At 39.6% G+C, this 24,081-nt stretch overlaps 1 protein-coding gene across 1 annotated transcript; it reads left to right on the plus strand.

Annotated features, from left to right (window-relative positions):
- Window positions 1–886: 886 nt before the first annotated feature.
- Window positions 887–22,933, plus strand: fntb (farnesyltransferase, CAAX box, subunit beta). The gene is made up of 12 exons (XM_085382655.1): window positions 887–1,118; window positions 2,873–2,937; window positions 6,150–6,222; window positions 7,320–7,411; window positions 11,629–11,775; window positions 12,492–12,575; window positions 14,200–14,286; window positions 14,409–14,538; window positions 19,145–19,277; window positions 19,820–19,931; window positions 20,043–20,157; window positions 22,617–22,933. Exons 1-12 carry the CDS (start codon window positions 1,020–1,022, stop codon window positions 22,782–22,784), a joined length of 1,305 nt encoding a protein of 434 aa, XP_085238781.1. The 5' UTR covers window positions 887–1,019; the 3' UTR covers window positions 22,785–22,933.
- The last annotated feature ends 1,148 nt before the right edge of the window (window positions 22,934–24,081 follow it).

Below are 24,081 nucleotides of genomic sequence, written 5' to 3' on the forward strand. Positions count from 1 at the left end.
ACCTTTGTTAGATCACATTTATGAATTAATGTGCTTCTCGTTTTTCTTTTATATAAAATGTTATAAATAAATCAGTTATAATCAAGTGGAGTGAGTGGAAAGACACAACACATTTACACGTGAAAAAATAATTAATTGTTTAATTTTTCTTTTGAAAAAAACTGAACACGGGTCTCACAGACCCGAACACCATACAAGGGTTAAGTGGCAAACCGTCATACCTCCTTACATTTGTGCTGGAATGACTCTGTGACAGCAGAAATGTGCATAAACTACTTACGGTAGGACGTTTTGCCAAAGTAGGACGTTTTGTCAGAACACCGGGCCTTAAAAATAGAGTTTAGTAAATGTGCAAAAGCTTAATTAAGCCTCTTAACATATGCACATAACATCAACAAACAAATGTGCGATTAATTATAGTCCTATTTTATTGTATATAGTCCCAGGAACAGCAAGATACTGCGCAGGACCCTCAACCTCCCAGGCGTCTGGTAGAGGACACGAGTTTGAACTATAGACCGCCCGCAGGGGCGAGAGAGGAATTTGTTATATGTAACCGTGAAACCCTTTCTTAAAGGTGGTCGATTTTTATCTTAAATAACTTTCAGTTTTAATTTGGAAGGCAAAACGGAACTATTTCCGGTATCCCCCCGCCCCCCACCGGGTAGTTTACCAGCAGGAATATTACCTGCGGTTACATTGACTCTCAGAATGCCAGTTAATGAAATTAAATTAAAATGGTCACAATACACACGCTCATAAACACTTAAAATTTATGTTTACCACTTTTCCAAGCGGCACCGCTCGTTTCTTTACATTCTCGCGTTCAGTGAATAAAACGCCACTAAAGAAGTTTGTTCCTTTGGAGACACCGTAACAGTTATCCACGCAGTTTCCGCCCAACAGGAAGTGAGCGGAGTCCAGCGAAAGTGTGAGTGAACTGTCAAAACAAACCAATAGCGACAAAATTATATCTTCACTCAGAGCGTCCGCACATCTAAAGAGGTCCCTTCACCACCATGGACAACATGCCTAACCCTCTGTGGTGTTTCCGTGAGCAGCAATCGGCAGAAATGTTCTTGGATGACGGGGTAGAGACGGTGACTTCTGTGGAGCAGGTAAGCACACGAGCGTTAGCTTTTCTTTTTTTTATAAGGCAGTGTGGCTAATGCTAACGTGCGGCTCTCCAGTCTGGGTGTAAAAAAGTGCACAGAAACTCAGCTGCCATACACACAATGCGTTATATTGCTAAAATGTCGGCACTTTGATTGAAAAAGTAATCAGAAACTTGTTTGCGGGCATTAGTTCGCCGTGCTTTATCCATTTAGCCCATGGATGGCTAGCTTTGTTCCTTAATGAGATTAAGTTTGAATGTAGCTAGCTGCTAGCCAACTAATTAAAATAGTTAAGCCTGGGCATGACATAAAGTCTAACTTTGTCTTTAGTTTCTTCCCAATTAAAACATGATAGCAGGAGAGGGCTTTTATTTTGAAAAAACCTTATAAGACGTCAATTTCTGACAGCGTCTGAACATCTCTGCATCCTGGGCACTGTTCTTGAAAATTACTCCACTGCAATCATTTTAGATCAGATCCAGTAACAGTTATCACTTCAGTCAAGGCACAAGTTAGAACTGCATCAATAAAAAAGGAAACTAGGATTCAGACTGCCGTTTTTGCTCATTTCTAAAAAGTTCATCTGTCATTTTTTTCGGGGGGTGCAAACATTATTGTTATGTACGTTTTTGCTACTTTCAATCCAGAAGAGATCTTTCTCTCGAGTCTGTGTGGGAAGGTGCGACAGCTGCTGCAGCATGCACACACATCTTAATCCAGGGTGTCAAAATCACTGTTTGTCTCTTACAGTGGGTATGCACAATTCAGTGATTTATCAATATTTTAGTACCTGAATTTGTTCATACTTTAGGAAAACATTTAAAAGTGCCAAGTGAACAAATGAAGACCTGGCTGTCTTAGGAAATGAGGTGGAAATGAGAGCAGTGATGGCGGATCAGGCAGATGAAGAAGAGGAGGAGAAAGATGCAATGAGAAAAAGATAATGAAAAGATACAGGTTACAGGTACACTGTTAAATGGTCATATATAGTTTAAAAGAACTATTATGATAGTTATGTTAGAGTTATGATGTAACTTATAAGATGTACTATTTATGTTTCTGGTCTCTGCAAACATACATAAAACTCAATCAGGTGGAATGACAGTGTCCATCTAGGTGCCTTGTTGCTTTTGCTAATTTTGCTGATTTTTACCCCTTTTGATGACACCATACACTTAAAAAAACAGTACAATCAGAAATGTATGCATATTGTAGCATATCCCCATAGCAGGAAGAGTAGTGACTATTGGTGATGTCACAAGAAATTTCACACATTGCAAAGCCCTCAAGAGGGTCAAATTGGACCCTTTGGCTGGCTTTTTTCACCCACTTGTCATATGTTTTACATCCCTGGTCTAAATTAAGCTATACATGAACAAATAATGTCAAAAGTTACCCATTTTATTATGATAGAAGTTTTAAATATTCCTGGCTGCTAACGTTGATAAAGTAGCTCACGCTCTTTCAGTCACTTTCCATAATATAGGTCATGTGTAAGGCACAAATACGAGGTTATATGTTTTGAATTGATTGAGTTGACAGTTTTGACCACAAAACACACATGAGCTGTTAATGTTCAGGGGTTTACACATCAATCGCACCTTTTCTGGATTTTGTGGCTGATGCTAGTCCAGATTTTTAAATAGGAAATAATCCTGTTTTCTGAAATGCCTAAAATATGTTTTTTTCCCCTCAAAATAAGCTTCATAACAACCAATCACATGCTGCTTTTTTTCTCTTTTTTTTTTTTTTTTTAGAAAAAGGTGGAGAAATCCATTCAAGAAGTCATGAGTGTTTACAAGCAAATACACAGCTTACCACAGTAAGTATCTGCAGTGTGTTGTAGAATACAATGGAGCAGAGTCTGTGAGCTTTTTCAGGCAGACAGCTCAGCCCACTACAGCCTGTGATGTGCCTCGTTCTCCACACTTCATATATCAAACACCACCTTCAGATTTGAATGTTTAATTAAACTGCAAATCCCCATCTCTCCCTCTGACATGTTAATGCTGATGCTGCCATGTGTTGCTGCCAACATTTTCAATCCCTACACTGCACCAACATCTACCTGTAGGCTCCAGAATTTTAATCATCTCCCACTAATTTCTATGTTTATCCCGTTTGCGGGGAGTGATGAGCTCTCATTATAGAGATTTTGGATATCCGCTAAAGGAGGAGGGGGGTTGTTTCTCCTTTTGTCCAAGGGGAACAATTAACAATTTGAAGTCCTCCTTCACACTGCAGTACATTTTTAGAATCACACATTCCATCATACAAAATGAGGAAAGTAGATTACAGATGTAAGGATGTAGGTGATAAACACTGCCATCATTGATTGGCAATTTATTTGCCAATGGGCCGATAGCAGACAGTAAGGAAAACGTCGACCAATACCAATTTTCAGTGCATCCCAAAGTATTTTTCACTATATGTGGGATTGTGTCATTTATGGGTAATGTTGATGTTTGAAAAAGGAGACAGGATGGGTTCTTTGGAGTTCCTTGTCAGGTGACTCTTTTGAAGCAGAAAAGTAGAATTGCCTTGTCTCTTTATAAAAATCTCAAAATCTTACTTTGTTGTTTTGTTTTGTTTTTTTTAAAGACTCAGACCTGGTTTCCTACATTGTTAAAGTCATTACCTGAAACCAGGACACTAAATTGGCCTGGTTATGACAGAAAAGTGTGCATTTTCAGACTCTTGCTGACAAGTAGGCCAGACGTTGTGTAGCCATAGCAATAATAATTACGTATTCATCAGTCACTCATAAAGGTGACTACATGAACAGCCATTATGAGGCATTTACAGGAACACCATTATTGGCCGTAGATGTTATTATGTTTTTTGTTTTTTTTACCCACAAACACCTGCTGTTTGTTTGCTATTAGAGAAGGCTGCACTGTGATGCACGATGGCTGTTATCTTAGCGGCGAGTAGATCTGCCCACGTAGTTTGCTTCTGCTATCAGCTGCCGTCGCTTCTCAATGAGGTGACTCATCTCATTTCTATGACAACTGCTAGATGTGAATGTCAGCGGTACTGCAACCAATGGAGAAATGCATTTTAGTACTACTAAAGAATCCGTGATATTCATCAGCTGAGGTCCTGCTTTTAGTGGTGATAATTGTTTTTTCAGCCTTGGCCGGGACTTGACCTCAAACAGGTGGGAGGCAAGATTTAAAGTTTTTAGATACGCTTTTTAAAACATAGTTGCAAAGTGCTTTATAGGACATAATAAATGGATCATATGAAATATAAAAACAGTGAGTGATTTACAGGATGGGTAAAATGAAGTATTTAAGAATAAATAAAGGCGGAATGAGAACATTTTTATTATTAAAAATTACTTTCTGTAAGAATAAGTTTTGAGGAGGGATTTGAAAGTAGGGTCTTAACCCTCAGTGCCTCTGGTTAAGGGATCCACAGCTACAAGCTCTAACAGAAATGTCCTGATGGGGGTACGACAAAGCAAGTTTGGCAAGTTCTTTGAATTAGCTGGGTCGACAAAACCTATAATCAATGTCAGCAATCTGTAAAAATATCTTTTTGTTGTGCCTTCACTTTTTGTTCGGCTGTTTGTTTTTCTTTCCTTCATTAGTTTATTTCTTTAGATAATTTGCCTGTAATATTTTTTCTTTCTTTATGTGCTTTCTTTCTCTTTTAGTTCTTCTATTCTTTCTATCTAGTCTTTCTCTCCTTCTTTTATTCACTGTTTTTTTCCATAGCTTTTATTCTTTCATTAATTTCTTTTTCCTTCCGATCATTTGGTCATTCGTTTTCTTTTTCTTTTGCTCTATTTATTTATTTGTTTGGTCATTCATTTATTTCTTTAATTTGTTCTTCCCCCCTATCTTTTTAGTTGTATTTTTGTTTGTACATTTTGTATTTTGTTTTCTTTCGTTCACTAATTTTTGGTTTCGTTGTGTACACTTGCGTGTAGCCTGTCGAGCTCTCAGCATTTAAAAGGGTGGGTTGAACATATATTTGTGTGGTGGACAGACGAGGTTTTAGATGTGGAGCTCTGCTTCTGTCATGTAGTGATCTGTGACTCATTCTGTGTTGGTAGAAAGCGCATATTATAACAGGTGTAGCGAACACTGTGTGGAAAGGTCAAGCAGAGAATCAGAGTGGGTGGGTATCAGTTGTCATTGATGCAGATATATAGTCAGACTTATGTTTATGAAGAGCTGCAGACTGAATTTTCCTTCAAACATTTAAAGATTAACTATGCGGCTCCTTAGTTTCTGTCATTCTGTTATAGTGTTTTAAGGCATTCTTTCATTCATATGTTTATTTTTATTAGTTTTTGCCTTAATTTCCTATATATTATATATATGTCTACCTCAATTTAATTTGATGTTTATTCGGGATAAGAATACGATATGGACCAGTATCTCATACCACAGCATTAATGGGTGGTTTGTGGTGCTGCTCCCTAGATAGTTTTAAGAGTTTTATGCATAAAAATCTATCGACAACAAATTAAAAAAACACAGTGCTGAAAAATATGATAGACATGATGACTTTCTTTTCTTTTTCTTTTTTTTTTTTAGTTTCGTTGAGAAATACTTTAAAACTTGAAAGGCTAAGCTGATGTTTTGGTTTGCCTGGCTTTGGTTTCTTTTTTCTTTTTGTTCTTAATGAGGACAGGCCTCAAAGCTCTCCTAATAGAAAGTGAATAAAAAATAAGGAAGGAAATAAACAGAAGTCGCTAATTAGACTGCTGAGGATCTGAATATCTGAAACGAGTGAATAAATAATGCAGAGTTTGATCACAAACCCTTGCGTAGACGATCATTTTATTTGTGTTTCTCAGATTTTGGGCTACCTGATGAATAATTAAATTTTGACACATAAATCAGTTCTTCTTTTTTTAAAATTTAAACTTACAAATGTTAGAAAAACAAGTGAATTGTGTGTCTAAGTTTTGAAATTATGAGTACTGACACTTTTCTGATTTTGTTTTTATTTATTTAAAAAAAAAAAAATTTCCAAGTTGTTTGACATTTAACTTTTTGTCCCTCGTTTGTTTTTCAGGCCAACGTTGTTGCGGGAACAACACTACCAGTATCTCAAGAAGGGCTTACGTCATTTATCAGATGCTTATGAGGTAAAGTAAATTACTAATAAATAAAGAAAACACACACAAATTATGTGTTGTAGATATGTAGATGTAGTTTTATTTTTTCTTATAAACCTGTATTTCAATCAAAGTAGGCGTTGTATTTACACTCATCAGCCACTTTATTAGTTGTACTCCTTTTGCCTTCAGAGCTGAGCTGTTCAGTGCTGGAAACATTGCTCAGACGTTTTAGTCCATATTATGATGATAGCATCACACAATTGCTGCAGTTTTGTCCATCGCACATCCATGATGAGAATCTCCTGTTCCCCTACAGCGCAAGATTGTGTGTGAAAATTCCAGTCGATCAGCAGTTTCTCAAATACTCAGATCAGCTGGTCTGGCACAACCATTCCACATTCATTGTTTGAATGATTAGCTATTTGCATTAGCAAGCCGTTAAGTGTGTAACTAACAAAGTGGCTGGTGAGTGTGTGCTTAATATCGTGTGCTGAACAGTAGGACACAAATCTCACTGCCTCTGGAAAAATGCCGAATTGTTATCCTCTGCTTTAAATAGAAATGCTGCAATTTTCAATTGGCCAAAAAAATATAGTTGTCTGCTTCTGGCAAAGTCACTGCTTTTTTAAAATCTTTTACTTTTTTGATGTGTGTGCTTTTTGTTACTCTAGCCAGAAGAGAGAAAAGCATTTGTGTTTCTCCTTTTCTTCAGCTCAGTACCTTCATTATTTCAGTGGCGTTTCCTTTGATCACACAAAAGCAGGCAGACAGCCAATTTGTGTAGTTAAGTGTACGCAGTGCTAAAGAGAACAAACTGAGTTTGAATTATATGTAATAAAATCAGCACAAAAAGCATCACACAACTAATATTTGCATCATAAATGGCAGACATAATCATAAAGTCCATTTACCAACTGCAGAAAATGAGTTTGTATGATGTTTCTGTGTGGCTCACTCCCATCATTTTCCTCCTCCTGCCCCTTGTGTGTCTGGCAGAGTTGTTTTTCTCTCATCTGTGCCTCTGACTGGCTGATCTCACAATCTCATTTATAGCTGTAATCGGTCATGTGATGCCCATTTGATTTTGCGTGTGTGTGTGTGTGTGTGTGTGTCTGTGCGAGTAGTGTCTGGATGCTAGCCGACCGTGGCTTTGCTTCTGGATTCTTCACAGTCTGGAGTTACTACAGGAGCCCATTCCTGCTGCCGTCGCCTCAGAGTGAGTCACACACGACAACAGAGTGGAGCCAAATAATACCCGTGCACTGCCAACGAATTTTGTTATTTATTGCTTTTTGCATAGTTCTCATAATTATTGCAGTAAAGCAGGTTTGTTGAAGATGCCACCCACCAATACCCCACCGCCCTTTATTTATAAATATCCATAAATAGTAAATGTAGAAATATGGTATAGTTGTGATATGCTAGCTTTACTTAACAGAGTTTTTTAGTGGATTTCATTTTCATTTATTTTTTTAAAGATTTCTACACAACATCCTTGATGACTGCATTTTTTTTTTTTGCTTTTCAGTTTTCTCTTTTGTATAGCAAAATCTAATATAACCACACACAACTTTCAGGTCCACCTCCTGGTAGCTAGGGAAGTGGTGTTTTTCTGTTATGGTTGATCATTGGTAGTTTGCAGACAGCTTGTAGACACATTACTGCCCCCTTCTGGTAGTAGTAGCAAACTCTTACGTTAAACTAGGCCCTAAAAAGGAGACGGTTTACAGTTTTGACCCTTTCTGGCTCCAATAATGAACATAATGTAGTTTATCTTATTCCATATGATCTGAAATTACCGACCACCCTATAAGTACAGTGGTAAATGTCACAGAGTTAGGAACCTGAGGCTGTTTTCCCTCAGACTTCCTATAGAGGCCATTGAAAAAGAATGCAGGTTTAGGGCATCTGCTTCAGTTCTCAGACCCAGGGGCTATGCACGTTTGTATAATTGTACATATGAATAAACCCAAAATTTCAACATATTTTTCTAAAATGCTTCAGATGTGTTTAAACGTGTTATATTGCTTAAAACAAGTTAGAAGATCAGACTACATCTGTACAGAATACAGTTATACTAGCTCTTCCTATGTCTCAGGTTATACACAATAAAAAGAGATTATTAGCTCAATTAAAATGTCCTTTATACTTTATTCCTTACGCTACAGTCACACTGTGGCAAACAGCAGTTGGATACTGAGGCACAAACAAAATGAGTGTGAACTTGTGATTTTGTTGCCTTTGAAACGGTTGCTTTGAAAATGGGGACCAGGTCTGTGACCACTTGCGGTTATTTTTCTTCTTCAAAGCATCATCAAGATGGTGATGAAACAGCAATAAGATTGAGTTGGTCTGCTGTCAGTTTGTGATTGAAGTTGGCAGATACTTAAAATTCATTTGTAACTGTGACATATTGTAAACACTGCAATTCTGTTGCCATCTACCTACAGAAAAATTCATATTAACTACTTCTAGCTCAGCGGTCCCCAACCCCCGGGCCTCGGACCGGTACCGGTCCGTGAGTCGTTTGGTACGGGGCCGCGAGAGTTGAGGCTCAGGTGTGAAATGTATGGTTCAGGGTTTTTATCGGTATTTTGTTATCGTTTTTATCGTTAACTCAGTTTTCCTGGGTCTTTTCACATGTGTTATGAATAAATCTTCTTTTTTTCGGTACCGGTACTGGTTTTATTTTGTTGTATTTATCCGTGACGCCTTAAAGGCCGGTCCGTGAAAATACTGTCGGGCATAAACCAGTCCGTGGCGCAAAAAAGGTTGGGGACCGCTGGTCTAGCTGGAACCTCATAGATCTGGACCCAAAATTTCCCCCCAAAATAGTGATGTAGTTCCTGCAAGATGGCAGTTTAAGTGCTCAGCAACCTTATTTTTATATAACCAGAATGCAACCAGTTGGCAGCCAGTTCAGTCGAATCCCCGATTGCAAAGAGCCATGTCCATGTCACACATGGGATACACTCCTTGGTGCAGACTGACTCTGACTGACTGCAGCGTGTCAGGAATCTGACTGTTATGAATTGAAGGGGATCAAGTGCCAGCAGTGCGAGTCAGACTGCAATTGTTTGTAGACAGGTTTCTCCCACCGGGCGACCTATTCAAGAGCCTCGTGATCACAAGTGGCCCACCACAGGTTCAGGGTGTTGGACGCAGACATTATACTACATTACATGTACCAATGTTACTGTAAACTCCTCCTATCCTCTGGCTCCCTTCCTAAAACACAAGTCACCATTTTATAAAACAGAACCAGAAGTGGTAAGAGATGAAAGATGTTGATTAAATTACCATATAATGACCATTATTTTTTTTTTTTCCTGTCCAGCTGCAGCATTGGCCTGGGCTTTGCTGTTAAATCATCCCTTGTCCTTGTTTCCATAGCCAACTTCAAGAAGTTTAATTTATTCTCTGTAATAGAAAACTCGCAGTAATAAAAAGTTGGGGTGTTGATGTTTGAAGCAGTGAAATGAAGGTTTTTCCAAGAGTTATTATGCCTGATATGTGTGATTAAAAGTGATGACAACATTGTGCATGACTGGCAGGTGTACTTATAAGTACTTTTTTTTTATGCTGACACGGCTTCAAACACTGTTGCTCTCACTGCCACCAAAATGTCATTTGATTAAATTACTGCCAGTCAAAGTAGCACTCTGCAAACCACGTAGCGAGTCGCCGTTCCAGGCTGCCAGCCCACGCTCTCATTATAACCGTGAGGCGTGCCAGCACACCGGCTGGCACTGCCCGGGCACCAACGTGATGGCTTTGTGCTCACACACACAAAAACACTGGCCCTGTTCAACGATCTATAACAATGCAACCTACAAGAGATTGCTTTCTCTGGTTTATGAAGTGTACACTGTTCTCAGGTCAGTGTTGGCACCAGACCAGTTGGCCAAAATTAAAGTGGGCTTCCCTTCCAACTCACTTGGCTCAAAGCACTCTTACAGTTTTATTATTTTTCTCCATGGCGGAGGATGAAGAGGACATTTGTGAGCGAAGCAGCGTGGTGCATGGAGGCTGGAAAGAAAGGGACCTGTGGTAGAGTTGGTCTATGCAGTATGACACGTCAGCTAAAGTGAAATAGCCCAGTGGAGCGTGTTTTATAGCCTTCCAACTTTCTGCCGGTCTGAGATAGAAAATAGGAGCTGTGATTATTTAGTAAATGGAAACTGTGTAGCGTGCAGAAAAAGTGGTTTGTTCAAGTCAGGTGAAATAATTAGCGTCAAACTTTTAAACAGAAAGAAAAGCTGCTATACGTACATACTTATACAGACTGGAATCTGTATTGTACAGGATTACTTGACCCTCAGATGACCAAGTGGAGTAATTTATGACGTATTTTTGTGCTTATCAGCCTCATACCACATCCTTTATCTATGAAAGATATTCTAAAAATGTGCTAATGCAAGTAATCATGGTTTCTAATCATTTCTATGCAAAAGCAACGTGATCGTCACCTTCATATCATTTTGATTGTCACATTGGGTATTCGATATCTGCAGCTGCTAACAGACCTTTCTACTGAAGGTTCTACTGTTAGCCTTGGTTTACGGCAAAACATTGCAATGCAGTGATTAGAAGCAGAAAACTGCAATAAGATTGAAGACTATAATGTTTAAAAAATACACTATCCATGCCACAGTAATGGGCCACTTACTGTTTTTAAAAAAAAGCTATAAAGCATGTAGGAGAACTACACTGACAAATTACTGGTAGTAAATGTTTTTGTGATTAAAGATGTGTAACTGCAACATACGACATGGCTGTGATCCCCATTTCTTGACACCTCCTTGAATATTTGGTTCTAAAAATAGTATTTAGATATCAGCATTATTTTTATTTATTTATTTATTTTTAGAAATCGTGTCAATATCTTGTGTAACTCAAGGAAGTGAGCATCAAAACTCATTATCTGTGCAAACATACATTTCTGCAGATTGCCTAAACGTGCCAAAAATTGCGAACCCTTTGGGTGTTGACACAGATCTGAGGTAAATGGTAACTGTAACTTGCCGTCTTAATCAAACGAATAAATAAATAAATTATGTGTTTTACAAAAAAGCTGAAAAAAATAGTAAAACAGTGAATTTGAAAGTTGATTAAAAACAGTAATTATATTTTAGCATTATTGCTGCTGGATTAGCCTTTACAAACATTAATATGATTTTTGGCAATTACTGTTAATTTAGGGCAGTTGTGGGGTAAACCTTTGGGTGGTGGGCTAGTACATTTGTTCAAACTATCAATACAATTAATGAGTGTTTTATTGCTGCCATGCAATTTCAGCAATCCTGCATGTAAGAAAGAGTATGCTGGTGTTTGTAGTACATTCATGCAGTACCATTTGGCTGCTCTTTGTGGTTGTCAGTTTGTATATTAAATAAATAATGATATTATAACCTCTGTATCTTTGCTCTCCAGTGTGTGTCAGTTTCTGGCACGCTGTCAAAGCCCAACAGGGGGTTTTGCCGGGGGACCGGGGCAACACGCCCACCTTGCACCCACCTACGCTGCCGTCAACGCCCTCTGCATCATCGGCACAGATGAGGCCTATAATGTTATAGACAGGTATGATCACACAGTGTGCTGCTAGGGTGGTAAAATGACAACATGACAAACACAAAACAGCTTCCGTTAAAGCAGCTCAGTTTGTTTGAAATTAATATGTCAGACAACCCCTAATTTATGTGATGATATTTATTGGATTTCTTTTAGACTTGCATAGTTTATTACAGTGCTCTTATTGTATCTTGGATATTTATTTGTATTTTATAGGCTATTTAATAAAGATGAAACTAAACTGTGGCTGTGTAATTGAAATTCATAATTTACGCCTTTAAATTTGTTTGTGTAACTGAATTTCCCTCCTATGCTATAACCACTATAACACATTTTCTTACAGTTGGAGGGGGTTGTCGCAGCTACGGATCATGTTAATGTTATTTAACCAGCAGCTCATTATAAGACCATTTCGAAACACTGTTTACATGAGTTGTTTTTCTCCTAATTGACTCTGCGTGATGGAGAAAAGGTGACGCTTTGCGTGTTTACAGTCGAGCAGCGATTCCCGTTTCTTCGCAGCGACGCAGATTTAGACAGCGGGTGTTGACTTTGCATTAGTGCTTTATTAAATTTCCAGCAGCTACTCTTCCACCCCCTGCCCTCTCTCTCCTCTGTTTATTCTTCACTCCATCTACAGCGCCTCCTCCTCCTCCTCTTTACACCATGAACTCATCCTTGTTTCTAATCAACCCTTCTCCCCCTTCTGTTTTGACTTCCTCCAGGGAGAAGCTGCTAGATTTCTTGTGGTCAGTGAAGCAGCCAGATGGCTCCTTTGTGATGCACGTCGGTGGAGAGGTGGATGTCAGGTGAGGCCCCAGAAGATAAATTCTGATTCCTCTATCCTTGTGTTTTTCTGTAGGTTTTTATTTTTTAGAATTTGCTTTTCATCACATAAGAAAATTTATATCGTTAACTACATCTTTGATGACTGCTTGGACACCAAACATCTTTGGTGTCCATACTGTGTTGATCACAGTAAAGGGGTCATTTTTGAAGGCTAATTTCTCCTTAAGCACACTCTGCTTTGTATTTATATTCTCCTGTGTTTTCTTTTAGTGTTGATAACAGGGGAAATAATGAGAAATGCCCACATCTCTTTTACATAATAGTGGATTTATCTCATTTCGGATGTGTGTGTGTGCTTTTTCCTCTTTGAGGCTGTTATGTGGGGCTTTTTGTTATGTTTTTGTTTTGTTCTTTGAGGTTCAGTTTCCTTTGAACAAAGAACTTCAGAAGGTACATTTTCATTCTCAGAGGAGCCTGATATCTGTTTCCAACCAATTAGCATCGAGGTGCCGTTATGTATTACTAAAACTGTCTTTCTCTTAGGCAGGTTTTGCTATTCAGTTTTTGATAAACCATTTTGTGTCACATTTTTCTAAACTGTCAACAAAGTTATCCTTATTTTGAAAGTTTTTTTTAGGGGTTGTAATTACAGGATTTTCTGATTTGATGTTAGTGTAAGTGTGGTGATATACAGTGTTATGCAAAGATTTAGTTGCCTTATTCGTGTTTTCACTGTTTTTGCTAGAAGTCTGATATAGCTTAGCTTTAAAAAAAAAAACACACATTCAATTTAATTACCACGAACAAGTCTGGCTGCTGTCACTGTTCACGAGCAGCACTAAATGTATTTTCCAGATGAAAGTACTCCAACAAAAAGTGGCTTATACATTCTAGGGGAACTTTTTATTAGGTACAGCTTGCCAGTTCCAGGTTGGATCCTGTTTTGCCTTTTTTGTTTCATAGATTCAACAAGATGCTGGAAACATTTTCCATAGATTCTGGTCCATATTAACGTGATAACATCACATAGTTGCTCCAGATTTGTTTTGTTTCGACATCTTAACAGGAAAAAAAAGTAACTTGTCTTTCTACAAACCTGGTTTAAGGTTTTTCCCAGCACACATAAGCACATCGGTTCAACTTTTATATCATATTTGAAAGAAATTGAAATCAAATAAACCCCAATTATTAAAACAGTCTTTCTTTCTAGTTATTTAGTTAACATAGTTTTGTGAACCCACATGAACTATAGCCAAGGTGTTCATCATAAAGATAGAAGATTATTTATATAACACTTTTTGAGTTTTTGGATGATCTCTGCAACCAAATAAGGAGTTTTATGCACGTCTGATACCTGAGCTTTTCAAGTGATTTATTGACAATATCAAAGATTTAAAAAACACCTTTCTTGAATTCTAGTTTAGTTATGATTCCTTGCAGTCTCAACATTGCAGGGAAACAAAATATGTAACAGTCAAAATGACTGTGACTGAACAGCAGGGGAACATAAATGGCAAACTGGATGTTTGTTTGGTCTGCTGGCAGCCTAAAACACAGTATGATGATGTTTAGCGAGAGCTTCCTGCTCCCTCTCAACTTTATCGTGATCTTTATCAGCCTGATTTGTTTTTTCTGCTTTTTTAGGAGTGCATACTGTGCAGCTTCGGTAGCATCGCTCACAAACATCCTCACACCTAAACTGTTTGAAAACACAACCAACTGGATTCTCAGGTACAACAACCGACCACAGCACTCTGAGTAAATTATTAAAGAGCATTTTTGTCCTGCTTTTTTTACATAATCCAGTGTATGGGTTTTTTTGTTTTTTAACTACATGGTTTTCTGATTTCTAGCTGTCAGAACTGGGAGGGTGGTTTAAGTGGAGTACCGGGTTTGGAGGCACACGGCGGTTACACGTTCTGTGGTACAGCCGCCCTTGTCATCCTGGGCAAAGAACACATGCTGGATCTGAAAGCCTTGCTGGTGAGCACATCCTCCCTCCCCGCCTTTTCCTCTCTATTGTAACCTCAAATGCTCAGTCTGTGTCCCAACAGCAGAAAAAGATGCTATCATTGTCAGTCACAACAGGGGCTTTGTGCTAAAGTTTTATCGCTTTCAAAGTTGGGTGCTCAGTTCTGTGACGAAGCAAGTACAAAATGTCATTAAAAATCAAATACAATGTTGCAACTCACAACAAAATTTCATCTTCTGAAAAATGTGGAGAAATCTCTCTATGTCAGTCTTTCCTTCTCCTATTCGACAAACATTAATCTGATCCACTTATTGTTAAGCTTTTCTCATACTTACTATCTTTGTGATGATATTTACTGACTTTAATGCATCCACAGGCCTCTAATTCCCAAGTTAATCATTCACAAAAAGTGCCAAACGTCAGGTGCTGGTTTAGCTCAGTAGTTGAGCAGGCAAGCAGATAATGCAAGACCAAATGCAGCAGGCTGGGTTTGACTCTTTTGTTGGGCATCTTTCCTGTCTGCTCTTTACTGAAAACTATCTAATAAAGGTGAGAAAAACCCAAAATTAGTCACTCAGGAACTGTCCTTGCATACATCTTTACACTACATGTTACTTTTATTGTGCACAATCGCACGTCGCAGTAATGCAAACTTCATCATGAAGTACTAAAAGGAAATAAGTATTCAGTGACTTCAAGCAACAAAATAACCACAGATTACATGAAGTGAGCGGGTCCCAAGTTAAAGAGTGAATGTTACTGCTGTTTGCTAAAAGAGGAGGCCTGAATTTATTGATGTCACCTAGGCAGAGCAGCCTAGAAATGTTTAGCTTTTAAAAAATTCCTTATTCTGATAGTTTGATTATGTTTGGTTTCTGTGATAAATTACTCATAATTTGTTTGAAGCAGTTTCCAGGAAAACTGCAACCTGCTCTTTCTTCACAGACTCGTTTAAACTGGCACAATTACACAAACGCATTCGCCGAGTCCTTGTAGCTGTCCTCTTTACACAGGAGTAACTTAATAATGACCTGCATGTGAGCTGTTTAGGAGACATCTGTAAACTGGAGCTATGAAAAACACGGGTTACACTCTTCCTGAATCTACTAAAACTGCCGATGTTCCTTTTATGACTTCTTTACGTTGTTTAGCTACACCATAATGTGCTTCCGTGTATTCAATCACTCTTTCTGTACTGTGGAATAAACATCTGTGCATGTAGTTACTCTCGGAGCACTCTGGAGGTTTACATTAGTTTTTGTTTTGCAACTGTTGGGATGCTTTGTTTCTCCCCTCAGGGAAATCTCATTTCCCTTCTTCCTTAGTAGTAAAAGGTTAGGAGCAGCTGCCCTTTAGCTTTGATGCAGGTCGAGCTTTTGAGTCATGCTCAGGGAAGCTGCAGTGGGGCAGATGCTCGCTGACACAAAGCTTGAGGTCATCCTGAGAAGATAAAATGATAAGGCTGTAACCAGAAGGCCAGTCTGCAGCAGTTTTTTATATTTTATTGAGCTCATAAAACACTTGATGTCATCATCCCTTAGCTTTTATTCAAATACTGTGTGATCACATTTGCATGTAACTGTGAAGTAAACCTGTTTCCACACCTGCGTGCACTAAAGTCCCTCTACCTTTAAACAACGTTAGTTATTTTCACCCAACACCCAGCTCAAGTGGCAGGTCAACAGAGCGCGCTCTCTAAGGTGTTGTGTGTCACTGTCCGTCCCTCAGAGACGCCCGGCATATGGCTCTGACTGAAGGCGGCGGGTTAGCAAAGGTTGTAAGTTGAAACCAGGTGGAGAATATCAAAAGCAGCGAGACTCGCTCGCTGCACAACTCGAGTCATAACCTAAAAATTGTATGTGAGAGAATGCATAAATCATTAACGCTGAGATACATAGATAATTCACAATGAACAACTTTCATATTTACGTGGTGTCATTGTTTATTTTCACGGGGATCTATTAATGATCTTGTGATGATCATAGTCCAGATTCTCATTAGGAATTCATTAAATCCGTGAACAACCAGGCAAATATACTCATTTTACCGCAAGCCGCGTTGTTTCTTTGCCTTGCATTTTTCTTTCTTTGGTAAAGGCGGCCACTTCTCACATGATTAAGACATTTAAAACCTTTTGAAGGTGCACTAATTAAAATTTGCCTCTGTGGCACGCAAACACCCATTAGTTCCCTCATCCAAATTTGGATGACTACATATGTGGCCAGTCTCTAACCTTTAAAAGAGAGAGGTGGGGAGCTTGTTCATTCAGGTGACTCTCCTCCAGTATCTCTTGGGTGACTCTGAGGTGAGGTGTTCCAACATGTCCTAAGGGGGGGGGGGGCAGAGCAGACCCAGGACATGCTGGGGAGATTACATCTCTCAGCTGGAATGCCTTGGTGTCCATGCAGAAGAACTGGTGGAGTGGGTTGACTTTGTTTAGGCTGCTCCCCCAATAACCTAGCCATTGATCAGCAGCTTTTGTGTTACATGGCCTGGGTATTTTCACATTATTAACTCTTTCGCCCACGGACACTCACTAGGACTAACCCTTGTTTCTCTTTTCTTAACTGAGCAGTTTCTATTATATTTCAGGGCTGCTACCAGAACAAAATGACAGTTTTTTTTGTGTGTGTGCACCAAGTTGAGAGCAAATTTGGTCCAAAGAGCACTTCAAATAAAAATGTGTTGCAGTTTAGTTTCATCTGGTGTAGAAACATGTAGAGGTACAAATGGAGGCTGGAAATGTTACAGGCGTCACTGCTTCTGTTACCTCTTGAAGGCTCTGGCTGCTGGGCTGGGTACAGGACACACTCACTCTGTGAGCTTTGTAAGCACCTGCAAAGCCAGCGTGCTAACACAAAGTTCAATTTTGCGTTAGCTAGAGTGGATCGTTTTCTGGCCTGGGTGTACTTTGTGCTTCACTGTTACGTTCTTGTCCTTTTGTGCAATAAAAATGACAGTTATGTAATCTCCACTCCTCAAAAAAGTGCAGGCTGCTCAACTATTATTTTCTGCTCCATCAACATGAACGCCAGCTGCTTGTAGCACAAGTGCACAGAAAAGGGGACACATCATGATGTTCTTTTTCTTAGTCTGCTCTTGCTGGTTATTAAAGAACACAAATGATATTCCTACAAATTCCTTAACTTATGCAATGCACATCATAAATCAAATACATTGTGATAATTTGATGCTCTATGTAAACAGCAGAATTTTCAGAGCCATTTTAACGCTCTCCACCACTGCAGCAAATCAAAGTTCAATATATATATATATTTTTTTTATCTCAGCGTCCAGATGCAGTGAAATTAAAGCTAAAGCAGTAGCATGTTTGAAGCATCTATGGTACCCTGTGACTTAATGAGGAATTATGTGAAAAATAAATAACAGAAAATATGAATTGAAGGAAATTTGCACAAAACACACATACTCACTATCAAATTTAGGTGGATACTCCAACGTTAATTTACTGATCACCGGTGCACATATCACTGTCTGTGTTGTGAGATAAAATGCAATAATTTTCCATACAGCTTAATAAAGTTTAATATGAGACATTAAATAATTTCAAATACTTCTTTCCCACGTTTGCTTCGTAGCAACTGATGTGCAGTAGTTTAATACACATATTGATTAAACCCCCCCCCCCCCCCCCCCACCCCACCCCACCCCTTCTTCCAGAGTGGAGCTGGTATTAACTCCAATATCCCATAATTATTCAGTCCTATTGGACTGGATTGTACCAGTTGGCAATTTCCATGGCAGCAGTTTTCTAAATCGTTCCTATTCTGAAAAATATCAGGTCCCGTCTGGTCCGCTCCTGCCTCCTGTCTCGTCTTACCCTGTGAGGTTTTCAGCTGTTGGTATACATGCGATTCCACTCAGAGCTAAAGGGACACAAACACATGCAGTACATTCAAATTCAAATTTTATTTGTCACACACACACAACCATACACAGTATGACATGGGGGTGAAATGCTTGTAGCTGTACAATGCCCGACCATTAAATGACAGAAGAAAAGTTTTACAATATTTACAATTTACAGTTTACTACAGAATTTACAAATTAACTTAGGAATTTACAGTAAAGAATGTGCAAATAGCAGAAGAGATTATAAAGATTATAGGAATTATAGGATTATAGGAAATGTGTGGTGGTGCGTGTGGTGACGTGTGTGAGAGTCCAGTCTTTAAGTGAAGTGTTTGGGAGAGTCCAGTCCTACACCTGGTTCAGGGCCCGAATAGCCTGGGGGAAGAAGCTCCTCCTCATTCTCTCTGTTTTGGCCTTAAGGGAGCGGAAGCGCTTCCCAGACCTCAACAGTGAGAAGAGTCCATTGTTGGGATGGGAGAGGTCCATCATAATCTTCCTAGCTTTGGACTTGCACCGCTTGGTGTAGATGGACAGCAGGTCAGGGAGCTCTGATTGATGCGTTCGGCTGAGCGCACCACCCTTTGCAGATCTCGTCTGTCCTGCTTGGTGCTGTTCCCAAACCAGGTGCAGATGTTTGCCGTCAGGACGCTCTCGATGGTGCAGGAGTAGAAGTTCTTGAGTTCTACATGCTTTGTTTGTTAATTCAGCGTATTTAAATGTGTGTTTGTCACCTTTCCTCCTCAGCGTTGGGTGGTCAGCAGGCAGATGCGATTTGAAGGAGGTTTCCAAGGCCGCTGCAATAAACTAGTGGACGGCTGCTACTCTTTCTGGCAAGCTGGACTCCTGCCTTTACTCCACAGAGCCTTATACAAAGAAGGTGCCTTTACATTTTGACCCTAAACTCTTAAAACAGTTCGAAATGGAAAGGTCTCATCACCGTAGCATCAAGCGGCACAAGGAAAACCAATTTAGCAAAGCATGATTTTTGGTCAGAATTATTTGAAATGATAATATCAGCAAGTCTCCACTGACTTCAGCTGATCTGAATGAATGTCAGTGCAACAAAGATAGAATATTTTTCCAGTTTTAGTCGTTTTTCACCCAAAACTCTTTGAATAGTGAGTGATAGATTTATCAGTGTCAAAATCTTGAGGTTTGTCGTGAAGCAGTCCTTCGTTCTAAAATGTAAATCAGAAAATTAGAGAATATGTGGTTAGGAGGTCATTTTTCTTTAGATTTTGACTATAATTTGTATTGTTATTCTGTGGGGGGTTTTAAAATGTTAAAACTGGAAATAGCCAGGTGTTCACATTTTCATGTTGAAAATGAAGTCTGAATTTTCTGTGGGATCATCCTGGTTTTTTTTTTGTTGGATTTTTTTTTTTCCCCCTCTTGTGACTGACCTGTGTGTTTGCTCAGGAGAGTCAGAGCTGAGTCAGCAGCGGTGGATGTTTGAGCAGCAGGCCTTGCAGGAGTACATCCTCCTGTGCTGTCAAAACCCAACAGGAGGCCTTCTGGATAAGCCTGGCAAGTCAGTACCACACCATCTTAGCACACACACACACACTACATATTTGTACAGCTTTACTCATGCGTAGCGTTTTTACATCACTGCCCTGTTTTATTGTCTTGGTATGTCCAGGTCCAGAGATTTTTACCACACGTGTTACTGCCTCAGCGGCCTCTCCATAGCACAGCACTTTGGGAACATGGACAACCATTACGAGGTGATCCTCGGCAAGGAGGAGAATAGATTGGTGAGAATGAAAGATATACATTATATGAAACTTTGACAAATGTTGGGTGTAATAAATATTTTACATAGAGGACATGTTACTTGTTGGGGAGTGGAGTCAGAAGCTGGTCTTTACATTCAGTTAAAACATGTCATCCTAAATGAGCTGTTCTACAGTTCTAACTCTACCTTCCTGTTTCGCTCAGAGTTAGATTAGATAATCAGTGCACACTCATGTGTCTGACCCGCCTTGGCTTTCTGAATAACTCTGTGAGGTCTCAGTCATCATTAGTGGAGACCCTGAAGGGGATGGTTGAGAAACACACGGATGTACGTTGCTCTTGCTAAGAGCTTTGCATCCATCGTTATTTGGCGGTCATCCTAGACCTAGAACAAGAATTACCCGAATGTCATCCCTTCCCCTGTTCCTGGACTTGTAAGCACCGACCGCATATATGAGAGCAGGTAAACGTATAGCAAATCAGTCTGCAAGAGTGGGAGCTATACTCTTGGATACTGTCCAGGACTGGAAGATGCAGGCTGACTTGGATCAGAAGCTCAGTTTTCCACCAGAGATCCCAGCACCTGCTCGTAGGCCGGGCCAAATCTCGTGGAACAAACGGTACCATTAAAGAATGCGGTGGGTGAAGCGCACGAACAGAAAAAGCTGAAATAGAATGAAATAGCAGCTGAAGCTGAAGAGAGCAACGAATGTACAAGCTGCTCCATTTAGAGTTGGGATGCAGGGCATTTGTAGTGACATCAACAACAAGGCTCCCAAAGAGCACAGAGGTTTGAGAACAGGCTTTCTGATAAGTCATCAATTCACTGTCAGTTTGGAAAACGGACTCAAGTGGGACCGCAGGATGTCCAGCATAAGTGGTAAAAGCAGAGCAGCCATGAGAAACCGCATGTGGAGCTAGTGCATAATAATGCCTCAGCAGATGAGTCCATGCGATCATAATAAACCGCTGGGGTCGCAGGCGTCTGCACAAACCCTCCTGGTCACCGTTTGATCTCAAGTTTTCTGTCATTCAGACTGTAGCAGACCCACTGACAGGACACTGTGGAACATGTTTGACAGAAACACATATTAAAGCATTCACAGGTTTTACAGAAAAGGTGCTTTTCCAAAGGCTGTTATGTTAGGGCGGAGTCCTCACCGAGTTACACTAATTAACTCCTGAGCAGTTTAAAGAGATTAACATTACTGTTAATTGTTTCAAGTCTGAAATGGTAGCTAACGACATATGTAGATTTTTGATGGCATTATTCATTCCTAAAGGTCTGTGTCAGTCTCGGCTGAAAACTCTGCATTAAATCAGGTGGTTTCATTTAAAATAAAACAATGTTTTAGGACCTTTTTGCATCAAAAACTGAAATACCAACAATAGAGCTCAAATATTATGTATGTATACAGGTTTTTATATCATGTCACGCAGTTGCAAACACAAGCGGCTCTTCATGAGTAGATGAGAACTAACTGTGCACAGTGACACGGCTGCTTGCAGAGATAATCGCTCATACGGGAAACTGCTTAAGAAGGTTGGCAATTTTTATTTTTATTTTTTATAACCAGGACATGATTTCTGCACTACATTTTATATGTATTTTATTTTTGTTTTTTCTTTCTTTTTGGGCAGTTTTTGGTTTATAATCCCATTATTTTCAAGAGAAGTTGCACATTTTTCTGCAGCCAGTATCTCTAAAACTGGGAAACTTAAATATTCTTGCTTTAGCTATTGAAGCTAACAGTATAATTGTCTCTTTAAGGGTAACTGCTGCTTCTTTTTTTTCTTGTTTTTTTGCACCCTTTCATTTCATCACCATGCAGTAAATAATTAAAGTACTGGTTTTCTTTTATCAGCCATGGTTTAATCTGCACGCACCTGCATAAAGAGTCAAAAACGCCTCAAAGGTGTTCCCGTGCTGACTATTGAGTGCAGTGCAGTCAGGTTTAATATGAGCGAGCTATAAAATGAGAAGCTCTGAAAGATGCTCTACAATAAGTGGGGTTTATAAAAAAGAAAAAAAAATTGAAGCTACTGAAATGACACGTGTGGTTGCACGTAAAGGCCGCGGCAGTTGGTTTTGGTTTTGTTTTCCTGTTTGCTGTTGCATTACTGGCACTGACAGCTGTTTACAGCAAGTCTTCCCCTTGCACATGCATATGCATATCGGCTCGTAGGTTAAAACAGCAGCCAGGTTCAAACTGTATCCCTAAAGTGCCTGAGCTATGGTGTTTTCAGCTCAAAGTGTAGTGGGTTTCTTTGTGGTGTGCAATTCTCAGATAAATCAATAAAACAGTCTCGGTGGATGGTGGCAGCTTCCTGTGATGAAAATGTTAAAACTGCATCATAATAGTGAAACTGCAGTTCCACCCACTAATGGGATATAATGGGATATAATAAGAAAAAAAATACATACTGCGACAAACGAAATATCTCGCAAATCTTTTGTTTTCTTCTTCTGACCAATTAGGCACCAACTCATCCAGTTTACAACATCTGTCCAGAGAAGGTGGCTCAGGCCCTGCAGCACTTTCTCCGGATGCCCGTTCCCGAGGTCAGCAGGCAGCCGGGAGGCTCCGGTGAAGACAGACCGTCAGATGCTGCTGCTGCCTCCTCATCAGCTGACCTTCAGTCCTAGTTGGTCCTCAGCAGTAACGTCACTGTGCGTTTTTAAAAAAAAACAAAACAAAATAACAAAAATCAGCCAACTCTGGGGATCGCCCCTGAGCCGGGAAGCTGTTGTCAGGTATTTTGTGGACAAGCGGGATAGTTGACCCTTGCTGCAGACCAGTGCTGAATTTTGCCCCAAATAAAGGTCAACGGTTTTGCAAGGGCAGCCTCACATTCAGTTGAATATGTTTTATTTTTATTTTTTTTGCTTGCATTGTCTGTTTTCATTCTCTGAAATAAAGGTGGAACTTTATAAGGTTTCAGTAGGTTAATAAAACTTGTTAGAGCTTTTCTCATGATGGTGTTAGGGTGCTGAGGGGGTCGGTCAGGTGTTTTTTCTGAGTTTGTATGTTATACACGTATTATATTCACTGGCCAGTTCATTAGGTACACCAGTTCCACTGCATTTGTAAAGCAACCAACAATAGGGCAGCAACTTGGTGTATTTACACACACAGGCATGGTCAAAACAACCTCCTGAAATTCAAACTGTGCTTTTTTTTTATGCCACATACTATTCTGTCTATCCCTTTGTGACCACACTTGTATGGTGTATCTACTGTGTCACACATCCGAAATCATCCCGAACTGGTTTCGTGAATGTAACGGGTTCACTGTACTCAAATGGCGTCCGCAGAGCTCAATCCAGCAGAGCACCTTTGGGATGTGTTTGAACAAGCGATTTGCATCGTAGATGTGCGGCCAACCAATGTGCAGCACCTGTTTGATGCTATCATGTCAATATGGGCAAGAGTCACATGTTAGATGTTTCCACCAACTTGTTAGAGGAGGATCTAACTTGGTACTAGTGTACTTAACAAAGTGGCTGGCGAGTGTATAATCGCACTCTGTGTAATTTCCCTTTAACTTGAAGCTCAGCAAAACAGGATTAAAATTAAATTAAAAGGTAGCAAACTGTGTCGAGTCCATGATTACAGGACAAATGGGGACAAAGTACTAAGACAGCTACTTAACTCTTTCCCCCATAAAGATCACATTTTATGACCTCCTTTGTACCCTTAATGATGACTTGACACCTCAGTGTGTAACAATAAAGATGCGGTTTGATGACCATTAGGATATTTTCCAGGTTTTCAGATGACAGCTAGATGATGCAGACCCAGTCATTTTGTCCTATAAGCAGGCCTGAAGTATGAAAGACGCTCAGTTCAGGGAAGAGCATCAAGGGTTACTGCTAGTAGGCTTTCAAAAGGGTAAAGCGTTATTGTAGATCTTAAAAGGTTTACGTTTGAGGTCATTTTAGA

This window comes from Rhamphochromis longiceps, linkage group LG15, assembly GCF_057381845.1.
Source record: "Rhamphochromis longiceps isolate RC_006_pf linkage group LG15, R_longiceps_female_GT1.1, whole genome shotgun sequence".
Taxonomy (NCBI): domain Eukaryota; kingdom Metazoa; phylum Chordata; class Actinopteri; order Cichliformes; family Cichlidae; genus Rhamphochromis; species Rhamphochromis longiceps.